The sequence below is a fragment of the Rana temporaria genome, chromosome 13 (assembly GCF_905171775.1).
Source record: "Rana temporaria chromosome 13, aRanTem1.1, whole genome shotgun sequence".
NCBI lineage: Eukaryota > Metazoa > Chordata > Amphibia > Anura > Ranidae > Rana > Rana temporaria.
In genome coordinates, this window is record NC_053501.1 from 13,864,437 (window position 1) to 13,880,608 (window position 16,172).

General features: G+C 44.5%; 1 protein-coding gene across 2 annotated transcripts in view; it reads left to right on the forward strand.

Moving 5' to 3' along the window:
- The window catches only part of CLMN (calmin), a 114,188-nt gene that overhangs the window by 85,484 nt on the left and 12,532 nt on the right, over positions 1–16,172 (forward strand). For both annotated transcript variants that reach the window (XM_040333217.1, XM_040333218.1), the window contains exons 3-8: positions 2,105–2,200; positions 3,075–3,158; positions 5,834–5,926; positions 9,200–9,399; positions 13,331–13,524; positions 15,096–15,178. In XM_040333217.1, the coding sequence (XP_040189151.1) occupies positions 2,105–2,200; positions 3,075–3,158; positions 5,834–5,926; positions 9,200–9,399; positions 13,331–13,524; positions 15,096–15,178 (750 nt within the window). The remainder of the gene's footprint in view (positions 1–2,104; positions 2,201–3,074; positions 3,159–5,833; positions 5,927–9,199; positions 9,400–13,330; positions 13,525–15,095; positions 15,179–16,172) is intronic.

Here is a 16,172-nt window from a genome sequence, read left to right on the forward strand (position 1 = left end):
CAGAGTATTTTGGGGTATTGCAGAGTATTGTGGGGTATTGCAGAGTATATTGCAGAGTATTTTGGGGTATTGCAGAGTATTTTGGGGTATTGCAGAGTATGGGGGTATTGCAGAGTATTGGTGTTATTGCAGAGTATTGCACAGGGAGGGATGGATGGCTGGATCTGTGACTGCATTTGTCACAGATCCAGCCCACAGCAGCTGCTGCTGCTTCCGCTCTCTCCCCTCTCCTCTCTCACACTGTATGACGCCAGTTTCTTTACAAGTGATCTCTCCGTCATTGGACGGAGCGATCACATGGTAAACCGCCGCTATCAGCGGCGATTTACCGGGCTCCATGATCCACCGGGTCCGGAGGACCCGGCAATCACGGACATTCCCGTGTGCACGCCCCAGAGGGCGCGCGATTCTGGGAGGACGTCCATGGACGTCCTCCCAGGGTTAAGCAACCGCCTTGTAGACGTATTTAGTCTATATGGCGGTTGTTAACTGGTTAAGGATTATCGGGCTCCGTGGATGGAGGTTTATTGGGTTGGAATTTTCTGCCTCTACACACAGAGAGTGTCGGGATCCTCAGATCTCAATAAAAGCAATCTATAAGAATTGACTAAGCGGCGTGCTGCTGCAGTTTTGTGTATGACGGTGCAGAATGCGCACCGCGGGGAGCCCGAGGATTTATACACAAGAGGCTCCTCAGTGGAATTCAAAGACATTCATGAAAATCAAAGAGGCAAAAATCGCCGACTTTCCTCTGAACGGACGGAGCGCTCATTGTGGGACTCTTGTTGTTGTTGTTGGTCCTTTTTGGTGTAAAAAAACTCCGAATTCCAAATTTAATGCATTCCGCTTTATCTCCGGCATAACTCTGCATAATTAATGGGACGCAGCTGCTTGGACCTTCTGATCGACCGATGCATCTGAAATATTAAACTGTCTGTGTTACCGCTCTGCCACTAGTTAGATTCGAACCTGCGCTGGATAATGGCATCAGGGCAAGGTTTGCTCAGGGGTCCCAAAAAAATACTACAGGAGATGGTCAGAGATTGCAGACATACTACAGGAGATGGTCAGAGATTGCAGACATAGTACAGGAGACGGTCAGAGATTGCAGACATAGTACAGGAGATGGTCAGAGACTGCAGACATAGTACAGGAGACGGTCAGAGATTGCAGACATAATACAGGAGATGGTCAGAGACTGCAGACATAGTACAGGAGACGGTCAGAGATTGCAGACATAATACAGGAGATGGTCAGAGACTGCAGACATAGTACAGGAGATGGTCAGAGACTGCACACGTGGTACAGGAGATGGTCAGAGATTGCAGACTTAGTACAGGAGATGGTCAGAGACTGCAGACATAGTACAGGAGACGGTCAGAGACTGCACACGTGGTACAGGAGATGGTCAGAGATTGCAGACTTAGTACAGGAGATGATCAGAGACTGGAGACATAGTACAGGAGACAGTCAGAGACTGGAGACATACTAAAGGAGATGGTCAGAGACTGGAGACATAATACAGGAGATTGTCAGAGACTGCAGACATTGTACAGGAGACGGTCAGAGACTGCAGACATACTACAGGAGATGGTCAGAGACTGCAGACATAGTATTGGAGTTGGTCAGAGACTGCGGACATCCTAAAGGAGATGGTCAGAGACTGAAGACATAGTACAGGAGAGAGTCAAAGACTGCAGACATGATACAGGAGATGGTCAGAGACTGCAGACATGATACAGGAGATGGTCGAATACTGCAGACATAGTACAGGAGATGGTCAGAGACGGAAGACACACTACAGGAGATGGTCAGAGACTGCACAGATGCTAAAGGAGATGGCTCAGAGACTGTGTATGTGTCCATAAAGTCCATATTTTCCAAAACCGAATGGTAAAAGCCAGCAAAAATGATAAATACTTCTGAATGATGTCTGTCAAGTCATCATATGTACAAATGAGAATTTTCATACGAATGTTCGTTGGTAAATCTACTAGTGTATGGCCAGCTTTAGATAGCGCCCTCTTCTGGAAGACCCGTGTGTGCGTTTGTGCTTTTGGTCAGCCGAGTAATAATAATATCTGCCTCTTGCATGTCTCCGCAGTGCTCCCCACCGCTGGAAGTCAAAGATGTGTTTGTGGATATCCAAGATGGTAAAATCCTGATGGCCCTCCTGGAGGTTCTGACGGGGCACAACTTGGTAAGTCAGTGATGTGATTTGTGCTAGAAAGGCACATTTGGTGGGGGGTTTGTGCTAGGAGGGGGAGGGGGGGATTAGGATTGAGGGGGGAGAGAAGGTATACATGGAAAGGCAATTTTAGTGGTAGGTGTACTAGGAGGGGTGATTTTCTTTTTTGGGGAGGTGTTGGCATTTGTGCTGGGAGGATGGGGGGGGGGGCAAAGATTTGTTCTGGGAGGTGGATTTCAGCAGTGAGGGGATTTGTACTGGGAGGAGGGGGAATTTATGCTCAGGGGGTATTCATGCAGGCTAGTGCTCAGGTTTTTTTTGGGGGGGGGAGGGGATTTGTACTAATAGGGATGTTTGGGGGTGATTTATGCTAGAAGGGGACATTTGGTGGGTGTTTTCTGCTGGGAGGAGGGTTTTGGATTGAGGGTAGAGAATGTGTATTTGGAGAGGAAATTTTAGTGGTAGGTGTGCTAAGAGGGGTGATCTTTTTTTATGGGGGGGGGGGGGGGGGGGAAAGATTTGTTTCTGGGAGGGGTGATTTTAGCAGTGAGGTTGATTTGTGCTGGAAGGATCTATGCTAAGAGTGTAATCATGCAGGTTAGTGCTCAGTTTTATTTTTTTTTGGGGGGGGGGGGGGATTTTCTTTCTTAAAGGACTAATGACATTTTTTTAAAACTACTGATGTAATGTTATATTTATGGGTGGAACTCCACTTTAATGAGAAGGACTGGAGGGAGCACAGAGCAGCGTTTTCTCCATTTTAGCCCCTTTGTTGCTCTTTATTTCTCCATCCAGTGTGACTCCTAGAAGAGTTTTATGGTTAATATTTCTAGACGTCTTCCAGACGCAGCTTTTCTAATAACGCCGCTCCTGTCTGCATTTTCAGCTCCATGAATACAAATCATCAACTCATCGCATCTTCCGGCTGAATAACATCGCCAAAGCGCTCAAGTTTCTGGAGGACAGCAATGTAAGTGTCCTTATCTGTCTACTTACCTGAGCAGTGTGGAATCTGCAGGAGGCTGGGGCTCTTTATAGAGGTCAGGATCAGGGGGGAGGACAGAGGCGAAAACCCTTAAATGTTTGAACTCTATCTGAGTTCAGGAGATACGCCGTCGTATCTCTATCTGAATCTGGGCCACAGTGTTCATTCATAGTTGAAGCATATTAAACTGTGATTACTATGCTTCAATTTGTGAATGAACAGGAAAACCAGTCTATTTATAAAACACTAAATGTCAGAAGCGTTCATGTGAGTTGAACAAAATGTCCTGCAAATTTTTATTTTTTTAACAAAATAATATTGTATGGCTTCCTGTGATCGTCAGCTCCACCTAGTGACCAAAATGCGTTATTTTGGGTCTGAAAAACCCTGACCTGTTAATCAGGAGTGTATTTAGGTTTTGTGCACCCCTAATTTAAATATGACCCACCCCTTCCTGTTAAGGCCCCACCCCTTTCTGTTTAAGACCCGCCCTGAAATTTTCCAGTGCCCCCCCCCAGAGTTGCGGAATGCCGGCCACCCAAAAATCGGAAGCAGTGCGGCGGCTTTATGGGGGCACTAGACTAATTTGCCTCTCAGCCCAGCCCGCCCCATAAGACTAGCGATACACTAACAGTGTAGCCCAAGCCGGCGGGGACTCTTTCCTTGCTGCTCCCCCTGCAAAGTGCTGCCCCATGCCTGGGCCTTGTTGGCCTAGGCCAGGATACAGCGTTGCTGTAAATCTCTGTAGGGGTTTCCTGGCTGTTATGCTCAGTACTGAACCAATATACAGAGCAGACATTCTCATTCTGCTGCACGCTTGTTCTTGGCTGGTGACCCAGAAATAACTGAGCAGCCAGGCAGCCAGCATTTCCAGGGGGAGATCAGGAAGGGTATCCTCTATATCCCCCCCCCCCCCCGCCCTCCAATGACAGCTGTCAGTCTGGTGTGCAGCATGCAGATTAATTGCTCATTGACTAAACGCTCTTCTGTCCGGCTCCCCCCCGGACGCGTGCCGGAAGCTCTAATCGGATTTCTGAGATTTCATTCGGAATGATTTCTAAGCTGGCTGGGCTGTCCGGATCCAGATTATAGGAACACAATCCGTCTGCTGAGAAAATTAAAGTGTTCCAGCTGTGGAGGATGTAGAGGGAGTGAATATCGGGGCGATGGAAGGAAATCAACAGAATGACCTAGAAATACAACTTTTAGCCATATTCGTTTTTATTTGCTCTCTTACCTTCTTCTCTGAGTTATCCACCAAACACCTTCTTCCATGTGCAGCAAATTCAGTGTTGTCCTACTAGAATCCACTGAAGGACACTGCATATTGGGTGCCACACCACCCTCTGAGGGGTTCCCACCATCCCTGTGCTGAGTTCCCAGGTCTGTACACCTGCTGTGCCCATTATGAGGGGTTCCCACCATCCCTGTGTTGAGTTCAGGGCTTTCTTAATGCATGGGCACCTCTGGGCACTGCCCAGGGGCCCCAGGTACGCTGGTAGGGCCCCATAATAATTTTGCATTACATTATACTTGCCAACTGTTCCAGATTTGCTGGGATGGCCATGTCCTGGGCAGCATCTCGTAACCTGTACTGTGCCCTCCTGATCCCGGTATTGTGCCCTTCTGACTCCCCTTGTACAGTGCGCTTCTGCCCCCCCCCCCCCCCCCATACTGTGCCCTTTGTGTTTATTAGTCTTCCATTTATGGCATGTTTTCTTATTGTTCAAATACATTTCATTGAAAGTACTAATATATATGTTTAATTCTATCAACTATTTATACAGTACTTTAATTCAGTACTTTAATTCTTGAGATTAGGGACATACATTGGGGCAGGCTGGTAGGGGTCTGAGTGCATTACTTTGCCCAGGGGCCCATGATGCCATTAAGACGGCCCTGTGCTGAGTTCCCGGGTCTGTACGCCCGCTGTGCCCATTATGAGGGGTTCCCACCGTCCCTGTGCTGAGTTCCCAGGTCTGTACGCCCGCTGTGCCCATTATGAGAGATTCCCACCATCCCTGTGCTGAGTTCCCGGGTCTGTACACCTGCTGTGCCCATTATGAGGGGTTCCCACCGTCCCTGTGCTGAGTTCCCGGGTCTGTACGCCCGCTGTGCCCATTATGAGAGATTCCCACCATCCCTGTGCTGAGTTCCCGGGTCTGTACACCTGCTGTGCCCATTATGAGGGGTTCCCACCATCCCTGTGCTGAGTTCCCTGGTCTGTACACCTGTTTTGCCCATTATGAGGGGTTCCCACCATGCCTGTGCTAAGTTCCCGGGTCTGTACACCTGCTGTGCCCATTATGAGGGGTTCCCTCCATCCCTGTGCTGAGTTCCTGGGTCTGTACACCTGCTGTGCCCATTATGAGGGGTTCCCTCCATCCCTGTGCTGAGTTCCCGGGTCTGTACACCTGCTGTGCCCATTATAAGGGATTCCCACCATCCCTGTTGGATTTTTATTTATTTTCTATTATAAAAAATATATCGGGGGGGAGCTAAAAATACACTGAGGTGGTTGGGAGCACCCAAAACTTCCAGGTGTGCAGGAAGAGATTTATGTGGGGGAAATCTCATGGTTGTTGGTATCCAAGACCTAGAAGAAGGCGGGAGTTGTATCTCTGTAGATGACATTAATGTTGGTGCGTGTTTCTTTCCAGGTGAAGTTGGTCAGTATAGACGCAGCCGAAATCGCTGATGGAAACCCCTCGCTGGTTCTCGGTTTGATCTGGAACATCATCCTCTTCTTGCAGGTAGATCACGGCTGATGAAGGAGAATTGATGTCACCCATCTGGCTTTTATCACAGCCGGCAGGGAATGGGAACCGATCGCCGCTGGAGTCCCGCGATCGCTCCCCGGAGCTGAAGAACGGGGAGAGCCGTATGTAAACACGGCTTCCCCGTTCTTCACTGTGGCGGCTGCATCGATCGTGTCATCCCTTTTATAGGGAGACACAATCGATGACGTCACACCTACAGCCACACCCCCCTACAGTTAGAAACACATATTAGGTCATACATAACCCCTTCAGCGCCCCCTCGTGGTTAACTCCCAAACTGCAACTGTCATTTTCACAGTAAACAATGCATTTTAAATGCATTTTTTGCTGTGAAAATGACAATGGTCCCAAAAATGTGTCAAAATTGTCCGCCATAATGTCGCAGTCACTAAAAAAATTGCTGATCGCCGCCATTAGTAGTAAAAAAAAAAAAAAATAATAAAAATGCAATAAAACTATCCCCTATTTTGTAAACACTATAAATTTTGCGCAAACCAACCGATAAACGCTTATTGCGATTTTTTTTTACCAAAAATATGTAGAAGAATACATATCGGCCTAAACTGAGGAAAAAAAATGTTTTTTTTATATATTTTTGGGGGATATTTATTATAGCAAAAAGTAAAAAATATTGAATTTTTTTCAAAATTGTCGCTCTATTTTTGTTTATAGCGCAAAAAAAAAAAATCGCAGAGGTGATCAAATACCACCAAAAGAAAGCTCTATTTGTGGGGAAAAAAGGACGCCAATTTTGTTTGGAAGCCACGTCGCACGACCGCGCAATTAAAGCGACGCAGTGCCGAATCGCAAAACCTGGCCGGGTCCTTTAGCTGCCTAAAGGTCCGGGTCTTAAGTGGTTAAAGTGTAACTCCAATTCTGTTTAGAAAAAAACAAACCCTCAGGATGAGCAATGTACCTTGTGTTGCTCTGAAGAAATAGCTGTTTGTTTCCCCATTTCCTGTCAGACTGATTCTGAAGTGGAGGGTCTGGTTCATTATAATCACCTGGTGCACTTTGCGTTCTGATGAGGAAAGTGGCAGTGCCTGCACCCCCTTAGAAATATTTAAAGCGGAGGTCCACCCTAAAAAAAAAAATTACATTATCAGTCTACTTAAAATCTGTTAAAAAACATTTGAAAAAATACCGCGGAGCTCTTCGTTCTCTTCCTCCCTCAGGAGTTCTCCTGGAAAATAGGGCCCATTGTCTTCTGGGACCTGTGTGTGTGTCCCAGAAGGCAGCTGGGCATTCACAAAGCGCCGCAGCGACTTGCGCATGCGCAGTAGGAAACGGGCAGTGAAGCCGCAAGGCTCCACTCCCTGTTTGCCTTAGCTAGAATGGCGGTGCCGTCACCTGATCCGATGGACGGACCGGTCTGGCCTCGGGAGGCCGACATCCTGGACAGGTAAGTGTCCTTATTAAAAGTCAGCAGCTACAGTGTTTGTAGCTGCTGACTTTTAAAGAAAAAGATTTGCGTGTGGAACACCGCTTTAATCCTTGGGTGGTATCTCACCGAAACGGAAAGTCCTATTGCAGGGGATGCCTAAAATCGAACTTGTATTGCAGACTCCTGGGAAAATCGGTGAACCAATCACGCAAGCAGGAAATTACATTTCTGGGGGTGAAACATCCTTCAGACAATGCTTTGATTTGTGGCCGTGGCATGTATACACCCCCAGCTGTTGTCTTTGTAAAAAAAAAGGGAAGTGATTGAGAGGCGGGCAGTAAAAATGCAGCTCAACCATAAGGTTTTACTGCCCTTAACCTCTAGTGAAAACAAGCCCAGGAAATCTGCTCACACCACCCACCTCACCCAAACCGCTCTATGTTCTGCCACCCTTCCTACCAGCTTGCAATGGTGACATGCCCACCAAGACAGCTCATGTGACAAGTGGTCATGTTGCTTTTGCAAGCAAAGAATGGGGGAGAAAATGGAAGTGCCCCTCTGCCGATGTGGTGTGCCTGTAATGCCCTGTTGGTGGCCCTATGGCCTCAAGCTAGGAATTACTATTTTACATGGGTCCCTGAACTGTATTATTTTATATTATTATTTATTTATTTTTATTATTTATTTTATTTTATTACCATTTTTATTTTTATTTTATTTTATTTTTATTTATTTATTTTTATTATTTATTTTATTTTATTACCATGTTTTATTATTATTTTATTTTTATTTTATTTAATTTTTGACATTGATCATAGCAATGACTATTGTACATAGGTCCCTTAATTGTATTATTTTATATTATTATTTATTTATTTTTATTATTTATTTTATTTTATTACCATTTTGTATTATTATTATTTTATTTTTATTTTATTTTATTTTTGACATTGATCTCTGAATTGTATAATTTTATTTTATTATTTATTTATTTTTATTACCATTTATTATTATTTTATTTTTGACATAGATCCCAGAATTGTATTATTTATTAATTTGTATTATTTATTTTATTTTATTACCATTTTTATTTTAATTTAATTTTATTTTTATTTATTTTTATTATTTATTTTATTTTATTACCATGTTTTATTATTATTTTATTTTATTTTATTTTTGACATTGATCCCTGAATTGTATAATTTTATTTTATTATTTATTTATTTTTATTACCATTTATTATTATTATTTTATTTTATTTTTGACATAGATCCCAGAATTGTATTATTTATTTATTGTTATTATTTATTTTATTACCATTTTTATTTTTATTTATTTTATTTTTATTTATTTTTATTATTTATTTTATTTTATTACCATGTTTTATTATTATTTTATTGTATTTTATTTTTGACATTGATCTCTAAATTGTATCATTTTATTTTATTATTTATTTATTTTTATTACCATTTATTATTATTATTATTATTTTATTTTAGTTTTGACATAGATCCCAGAATTGTATTATTTATTTATTTTTATTTATTATTTATTTTATTTTATTTCCATTTTTATTTTAATTTTATTTTATTTTTATTATTTATTTTATTATTATTATTATTATTATTATTTTATTATTTATTTTATTTTATTTTAATTATTTATTTTGTTTTTATTTATTTATCTTTTTTTAATCCAGTTTACAGAGAAGCAGTTAAAGCGCCTTGTACATTTAATTAGGGGATTTGTAGATTCCTTATTCGGAAAGGAGAATTCGCTCGATAGAAACGCGTAGGTCAACTCACGCCGTTATCAGTGTTGTGCAGCAACGTTTGTGACTTCTGTATTCTCTCCGCTCGCAGATTAAAGAGCTCACAGGAAACCTGAATAGAATGTCGTCCTCCTCCAGTCTGTCTTCCCTGCCCAGCGGGAGCGAGTCGGACGCGTCTCATCCCAGCACGCCCAGCGCGCCCGGCGCGGAGAAAAGTCTGTCCGTTTCAATTAAGGATCAGCGGAAGGCCATCAAAGCTCTGCTCAGCTGGGTTCAGCAGAGGACAAGAAAGTAAGAATGGTCGTCCCCTTCCTGCCTTGGTGCAGCCTCGTGTTATGGGGTGACTAAGGGGGGCTTAAAGGCCATTTGCTGGCAAAAAAATCGCCCTTTTTTTTTTTTTTTTCTGTTTTTCGTCTTCCCCCAGAGCAGAAATGGAAACAGTGTAGTCCTCAAGGTCTGTATAGTCTATGAGTGAGGGCTCCTCCAGTGCCTCCATCTCTTTCTTTGTCTAAACTATAATAGTTTTGGGACCAATTTATCTCAGGATACTCCATCGTATCTCTCTTTTTTGGCCAGTGTATCTATGCGAGTGATTCTTAGAATCATTTTCGCATAGATACGCTGAAGATCAGACATGTGTAAGTCACTTACACTGTCGGATCTTAAATGTAATTACTCCGCCGGCCGCTAGGTGGCGTTTACGTTCAGGTCTCATTTGTTTATGCAAATGAGCCTGATACGCCGATTCCCGAACAAAATCGTGTCGCGTAACCGTCGCTAACGTCGTTTGTGTAGGCGTAAGGTTACCCCTGCTATATGAGGGGTAACCTTACGCCAGTCCCACGTAGGCCATGTTAAGTATGGCGTCGGGTCCGCGTTGTGTTTTCCCGTCGGGTACGTAGTTTTACTAAGTCATCCGCAAATACGACTTTACGTCAATGACGCACACGTCGGCGTCATTGACGTTTTACACCGAGAACTGGAGCATGCGCACTGGGCTATTTTAAGCCCGGCGCATGCGCAGTTTGTTAGAATCGGGGGCGCGCTTAATTTAAATACAAGCCGCCCCCTTGGATTTACGTGGGGATACGCCGGGCCAAATACACTACGCCGCCCCAAACTACGGAGCAAGTGTTTGGGGAATACAGCACTTGCTCCTGTAGGTTGGGGCGGCGTAGTGTAAATGGCTTACGCGACGCCCGCCTACAATCTACGGGAATATGGCCCTTGGTTTCTTTGCCGTTTTTTGACACTTGAGCACCACACACAGTTCAAGTATTTTTTTTATTTATTTTTTTAGCACATTGAACACAATACAATACACATTCCCCTGTAAGCTATGTTTTAGAATTCTCACCCCAGTATCTGTGTACTTCTCATATATGACCCCATGAAGGATGAATGTGGAACCCATAGACATCTATGTACTGCTCACACATGACCCCATGAAGGATGAATGGGCGACCCATAGACATCTATGTACTGCTCACACATGACCCCATGAAGGATGAATGGGCGACCCATAGACATCTATGTACTGCTCATACATGACCCCATGAATGGGCAACCCATAGACATCTATGTACTTCTCATACATGACCCCATGAATGATAAACATGGAACCCATAGACATCTATATACTGCTCATACATGACCCCATGAAGGATGATTGGGCGACCCATAGACATCTATGTACTGCTCACACATGACCCCATGAATGGGCAACCCATAGACATCTATGTACTGCTCATACATGACCCCATGAATGGCGACCCATAGACATCTATGTACTGCTCATACATGACCCCATGAAGGATGATTGGGTGACCCATAGACATCCATGTACTGCTCATACATGACCCCATGAAGGATGATTGGGTGACCCATAGACATCTATGTACTGCTCATACATGACCCCATGAATGATGAATGGGCGACCCATAGACATCTATATACTGCTCATACATGACCCCATGAATGATGAATGGGCGACCCATAGACATCTATATACTGCTCATACATGACCCCATGAATGATGAATGGGCGACCCATAGACATCTATATACTGCTCATACATGACCCCATGAAGGATGAATGGGCGACCCAAAGACATCTATGTACTGCTCATACATGACCCCATGAAGGATGAATGGGCGACCCATAGACATCTATGTACTGCTCATACATGACCCCATGAAGGATGAATGGGCGACCCAAAGACATCTATGTACTGCTCATACATGACCCCATGAATGATGAATGGGCGACCCAAAGACATCTATGTACTGCTCATACATGACCCCATGAATGATGAATGGGCGACCCATAGACATCTATGTACTGCTCATACATGACCCCATGAATGATGAATGGGCAACCCATAGACATATATGTACTGCTCATACATGACCCCATGAATGGGAAACCCATAGACATCTATGTACTGCTCACACATGACCCCATGAATGATGAATGGGCGACCCATAGACATCTATGTACTGCTCATACATGACCCCATGAATGGGAAACCCATAGACATCTATATACTGCTCATACATGACCCCATGAATGGGCAACCCATAGACATCTATGTACTGCTCACACATGACCCCATGAATGATGAATGGGGAACCCATAGACATCTATGTACTGCTCATACATGACCCCATGAAGGATGAAAGGGCGACCCATAGACATCTATGTACTGCTCATACATGACCCCATGATTGGGTAACCCATAGACATCTATGTACTGCTCACACATGACCCCATGAATGATGAATGGGCGACCCATAGACATCTATGTACTGCTCATACATGACCCCATGACGGATGAATGGGCGACCCATAGACATCTATGTACTGCTCATACATGACCCCATGAATGATGAATAGGCGACCCATAGACACCTATGTACTGCTCATACATGACCCCATGAATGATGAATAGGCGACCCATAGACACCTATGTACTGCTCATACATGACCCCATGAATGATGAATAGGCGACCCATAGACACCTATGTACTGCTCATACATGACCCCATGAATGATGAATAGGCGACCCATAGACACCTATGTACTGCTCATACATGACCCCATGAATGGGGAACCCATAGACATCTATGTACTGCTCATACATGACCCCATGAATGATGAATGGGCGACCCATAGACATCTATGTACTGCTCATACATGACCCCATGAAGGATGAATGGGCGACCCATAGACATCTATGTACTGCTCATACATGACCCCATGATTGGGTAACCCATAGACATCTATATACTGCTCATACATGACCCCATGAATGATGAATGGGCGACCCATAGACATCTATGTACTGCTCATACATGACCCCATGAATGGGGAACACATATACATCTATGTACTGCTCATACATGACCCCATGAATGATGAATGGGCAGCCCATAGACATCTATGTACTGCTCACACATGACCCCATGAATGATGAATGGGCGACCCATAGACATCTATATACTGCTCATACATGACCCCATGAAGGATGAATGGGCGACCCATAGACATCTATGTACTGCTCACACATGACCCCATGAATGATAAACGTGGAACCCATAGACATCTATGTACTGCTCACACATGACCCCATGAATGATGAATGGGGAACCCATAGACATCTATGTACTGCTCATACATGACCCCATGAATGATGAATGGGGAACCCATAGACATCTATGTACTGCTCATACATGACCCCATGAATGATGAATGGGGAACCCATAGACATCTATATACTGCTCATACATGACCCCATGAATGATGAATGGGCGACCCATAGACATCTATGTACTGCTCACACATGACCCCATGAAGGATGAAAGGGCGACCCATAGACATCTATGTACTGCTCACACATGACCCCATGAATGATGAATGGGCGACCCATAGATATCTATGTACTGCTCATACATGACCCCATGAATGAGGTACCCATAGACATCTATGTACTGCTCACACATGACCCCATGAATGATGAATGGGCGACCCATAGACATCTATGTACTGCTCATACATGACCCCATGAATGATGATCGGCCAGCCCATAGACATCTATGTAACAGATGAGTCCAACTACAATATGGCATTCAGACAGCTCAGGGGAAGGGGGTGTAGGCACGTTCTGTATTCATGTCTTGGTGAGTGTGACTCTAAGCGTTTTCCATCCACATCTTCCTCTCAGGTACGGAGTGGCGGTCCAGGATTTTGCTGGTAGTTGGAGAAGTGGACTCGCCTTCTTGGCCATTATTAAAGCCATAGACTCCAGCCTTGTGGACATCAAGAAAGCACTGGAAAGATCGCCCCGGGAGAACTTGGAAGACGCATTTACTATTGCACAGCGGAGTCTCAACATCCCACGGCTTTTGGAACCAGAGGGTAAAGAATTTTAAAAAATGACATTGGGGTATAAAGTGCCACAGGCTAAAAAATCAGTGGACTTGGCATTCGGGATAAAGTATTTTTTATGCCAAGTAATGTGAAAATGTAAAACGTAAAGCCGTCCGGCGCAAGCCCGCCTAATTCAAATGGGGCGTGTACCATTTAAATTAGGCGCGATCCCGCGCCGAACGTACTGCGCATGCTCCGTTTTGAAATTTCCCGCCATGCTTTGCGCGAAATGACGTCGCCCCGACGTAATGTTTTGAACGGCGACGTGCGTTACATACTTTCGTATTCCCGGACGACTTACGCATAAAAAAAAAAAATTGAAATTCGACGCGGGAACGACGGCCATACTTTAACATGGGCTGTCTAATTTTACACCACCTAAATAGCAATCGCAACTTTACGACGGGAAAAGCCGACTAGCGACGACGTAAGAGAATGCGACAAACGCGTGTACCTTTGTGGATCGCCATAAACAGCTAATTAGCATACCCGACGCGGAAAACGACGCAAACTCCACCCAGCGGGCGCCAAAGTATTGCATCCTAAGATCCGAAGCCGTAAGCCTGTCGGGTCTTAGCCAAATGCCGTCGTATCTTTGTTTGTGAATTCAAAATAAATATACGACGCGGCAAATTTGAAAGTACGCTGGAGTATCAGCAGATACTCCGGCGTACTTTTTCTGTGAATCTGGCCCAGAAAGATTTCCTTATGCGCCGCCCGTGGACGTATCCTAGTGCGCATGCGTCAAAATCAGGTCGGATAGAGATACGCCGAACACTGCCTACGACGTGTACGTAAGTTACGCACAGCCCTATTCGCGTATGACTTACGTAAACGACGGAAAATTCAACACTGTCCCGACGTCCATACTTAACATTGCCTGCGCCTCATATAGCAGGGGTAACTTTACGCCGGTCCGACGCCTTACGCAAACGACGTATATAGATACGCCGGGCGCAACTACTAAATCGGCGTATCTAGCTCATTACCATATTCGATGCGTAAATCTACGAAAGGGCCACCTAAATATGCAACTAAGATACGACGGCGTAAGAGACTTACGTCGGTCGTATCTTAGCCCAATTTCGGCGTATCTTGTTTTCTGAATATAGAAAAAAAATATGCCGGCGCATCATAGAACTTACGCGGCGTATAAATAGATACGCCGACGGAAATTCTTTCTGAATCTAGCCCAAAATACTTAGCACCACAAAATATTACTTGGTTCTGCGTTCCCTAAAAGGAACGGTCCTTGGAGGTGGATAGGGGGTGGAGTCAAGAGGTGACTCAGAAGGGAGGAGTCCCTGTACCTATTCTCTGAGAAAAAAAAGCCCTGCTAAGGTCTATGGGAATCACAAGACAAGCCCAGTTATTTTAACCAAGTAACACAACAGGTAGATAATAAAGAATACTTTGTACAAAGTGCATTCACTCACATCAGCCAATGGTAATCATTCTTCACCAATCTGATTTCAGTTAACTAAACCAGTCTGATTTTGTGCAAATCTACTTTTTATTCCCTTTTGTGAAGTGTAACGGTGTAATCCATCTGGTTGTAGATCTGATGGTGAATTCGCCGGATGAACAATCCATAATGACGTACGTCACACAGTTCCTGGAGCATTTTCCAGAACTTGACCCGGTAAGTTTAATTTACGCCGTTGTTTTTTTTTTTTTCCTTTTCTGCAGTTGGCAGGGGCGTTACTAGGTGTCAAGAAGACCAGGGGCTTCAGCCTGAGGCCGGCACCGGGGGGACGTCGGCGGCACTCCAGTCCGAGGCCGGCACCAGGGGGGGGGTCGTCAGCGCGGGTTTGGACCTGGGATGATCATGGCGCAGGTTTTTTTGGGTGGGGGGTAAGCTCACTTGCTGGTTGCTGCCTGGCTTACCATTGCCCATCAATTTTGAACACTAAACTCACCTACATGGGCCTTGTTGGCCTTGGCCAGGATACAAAGTTGCACTACTGGGCACAACCCACTGGAAGTGATTCCTTCCCAGTTGCCCACACAGCCACCTACCTTTGACTAGTGACTGATCTAGCCAGTCCAGCATGGTCTTCAGCCCAAAACAGATATTTTCCAGTTTCTGGATACCAAATAGCATAATTCCTCATAGTAGCAGACATTATTTTATGTATGAAATATGTTACTTTAAAGGGGTTGTAAAGGTATTTTTTTTTTCTAAATAGCTTCCTTTACCTTAGTGCAGTCCTCCTTCACTTACCTCATCCTTCCATTTTGCTTTTAATGTCCTTATTTCTTCTGAGAAATCCTCACTTCCTGTTCTGTCTGTAACTCCACACAGTAATGCGAGGCTTTCTCCCTGGTGTGGAGAAAGCCCCTTGAGGGGGGAGGGGGCGAGCAGGAGAGTCAGGACGCCCACTAACACACAGCTCCTTTCTCTATCTGCAAAGTAGAGACTGTCCTGACTTGCCTGCTCGCCCCCTCCCCCCTCAAGAGGCTTTCTCCACACCAGGGAGAAAGCCTTGCATTACTGTGTGGAGTCACAGACAGAAGAACAGGAAGTGAGGATTTCTCAGAAGAAATAAGGACATTTAAAAGCAAAATGGAAGGATGAGGTAAGTGAAGGAGGACTGCACTAAGGTAAAGGAAGCCATTTAGGGAAAACATTTTTT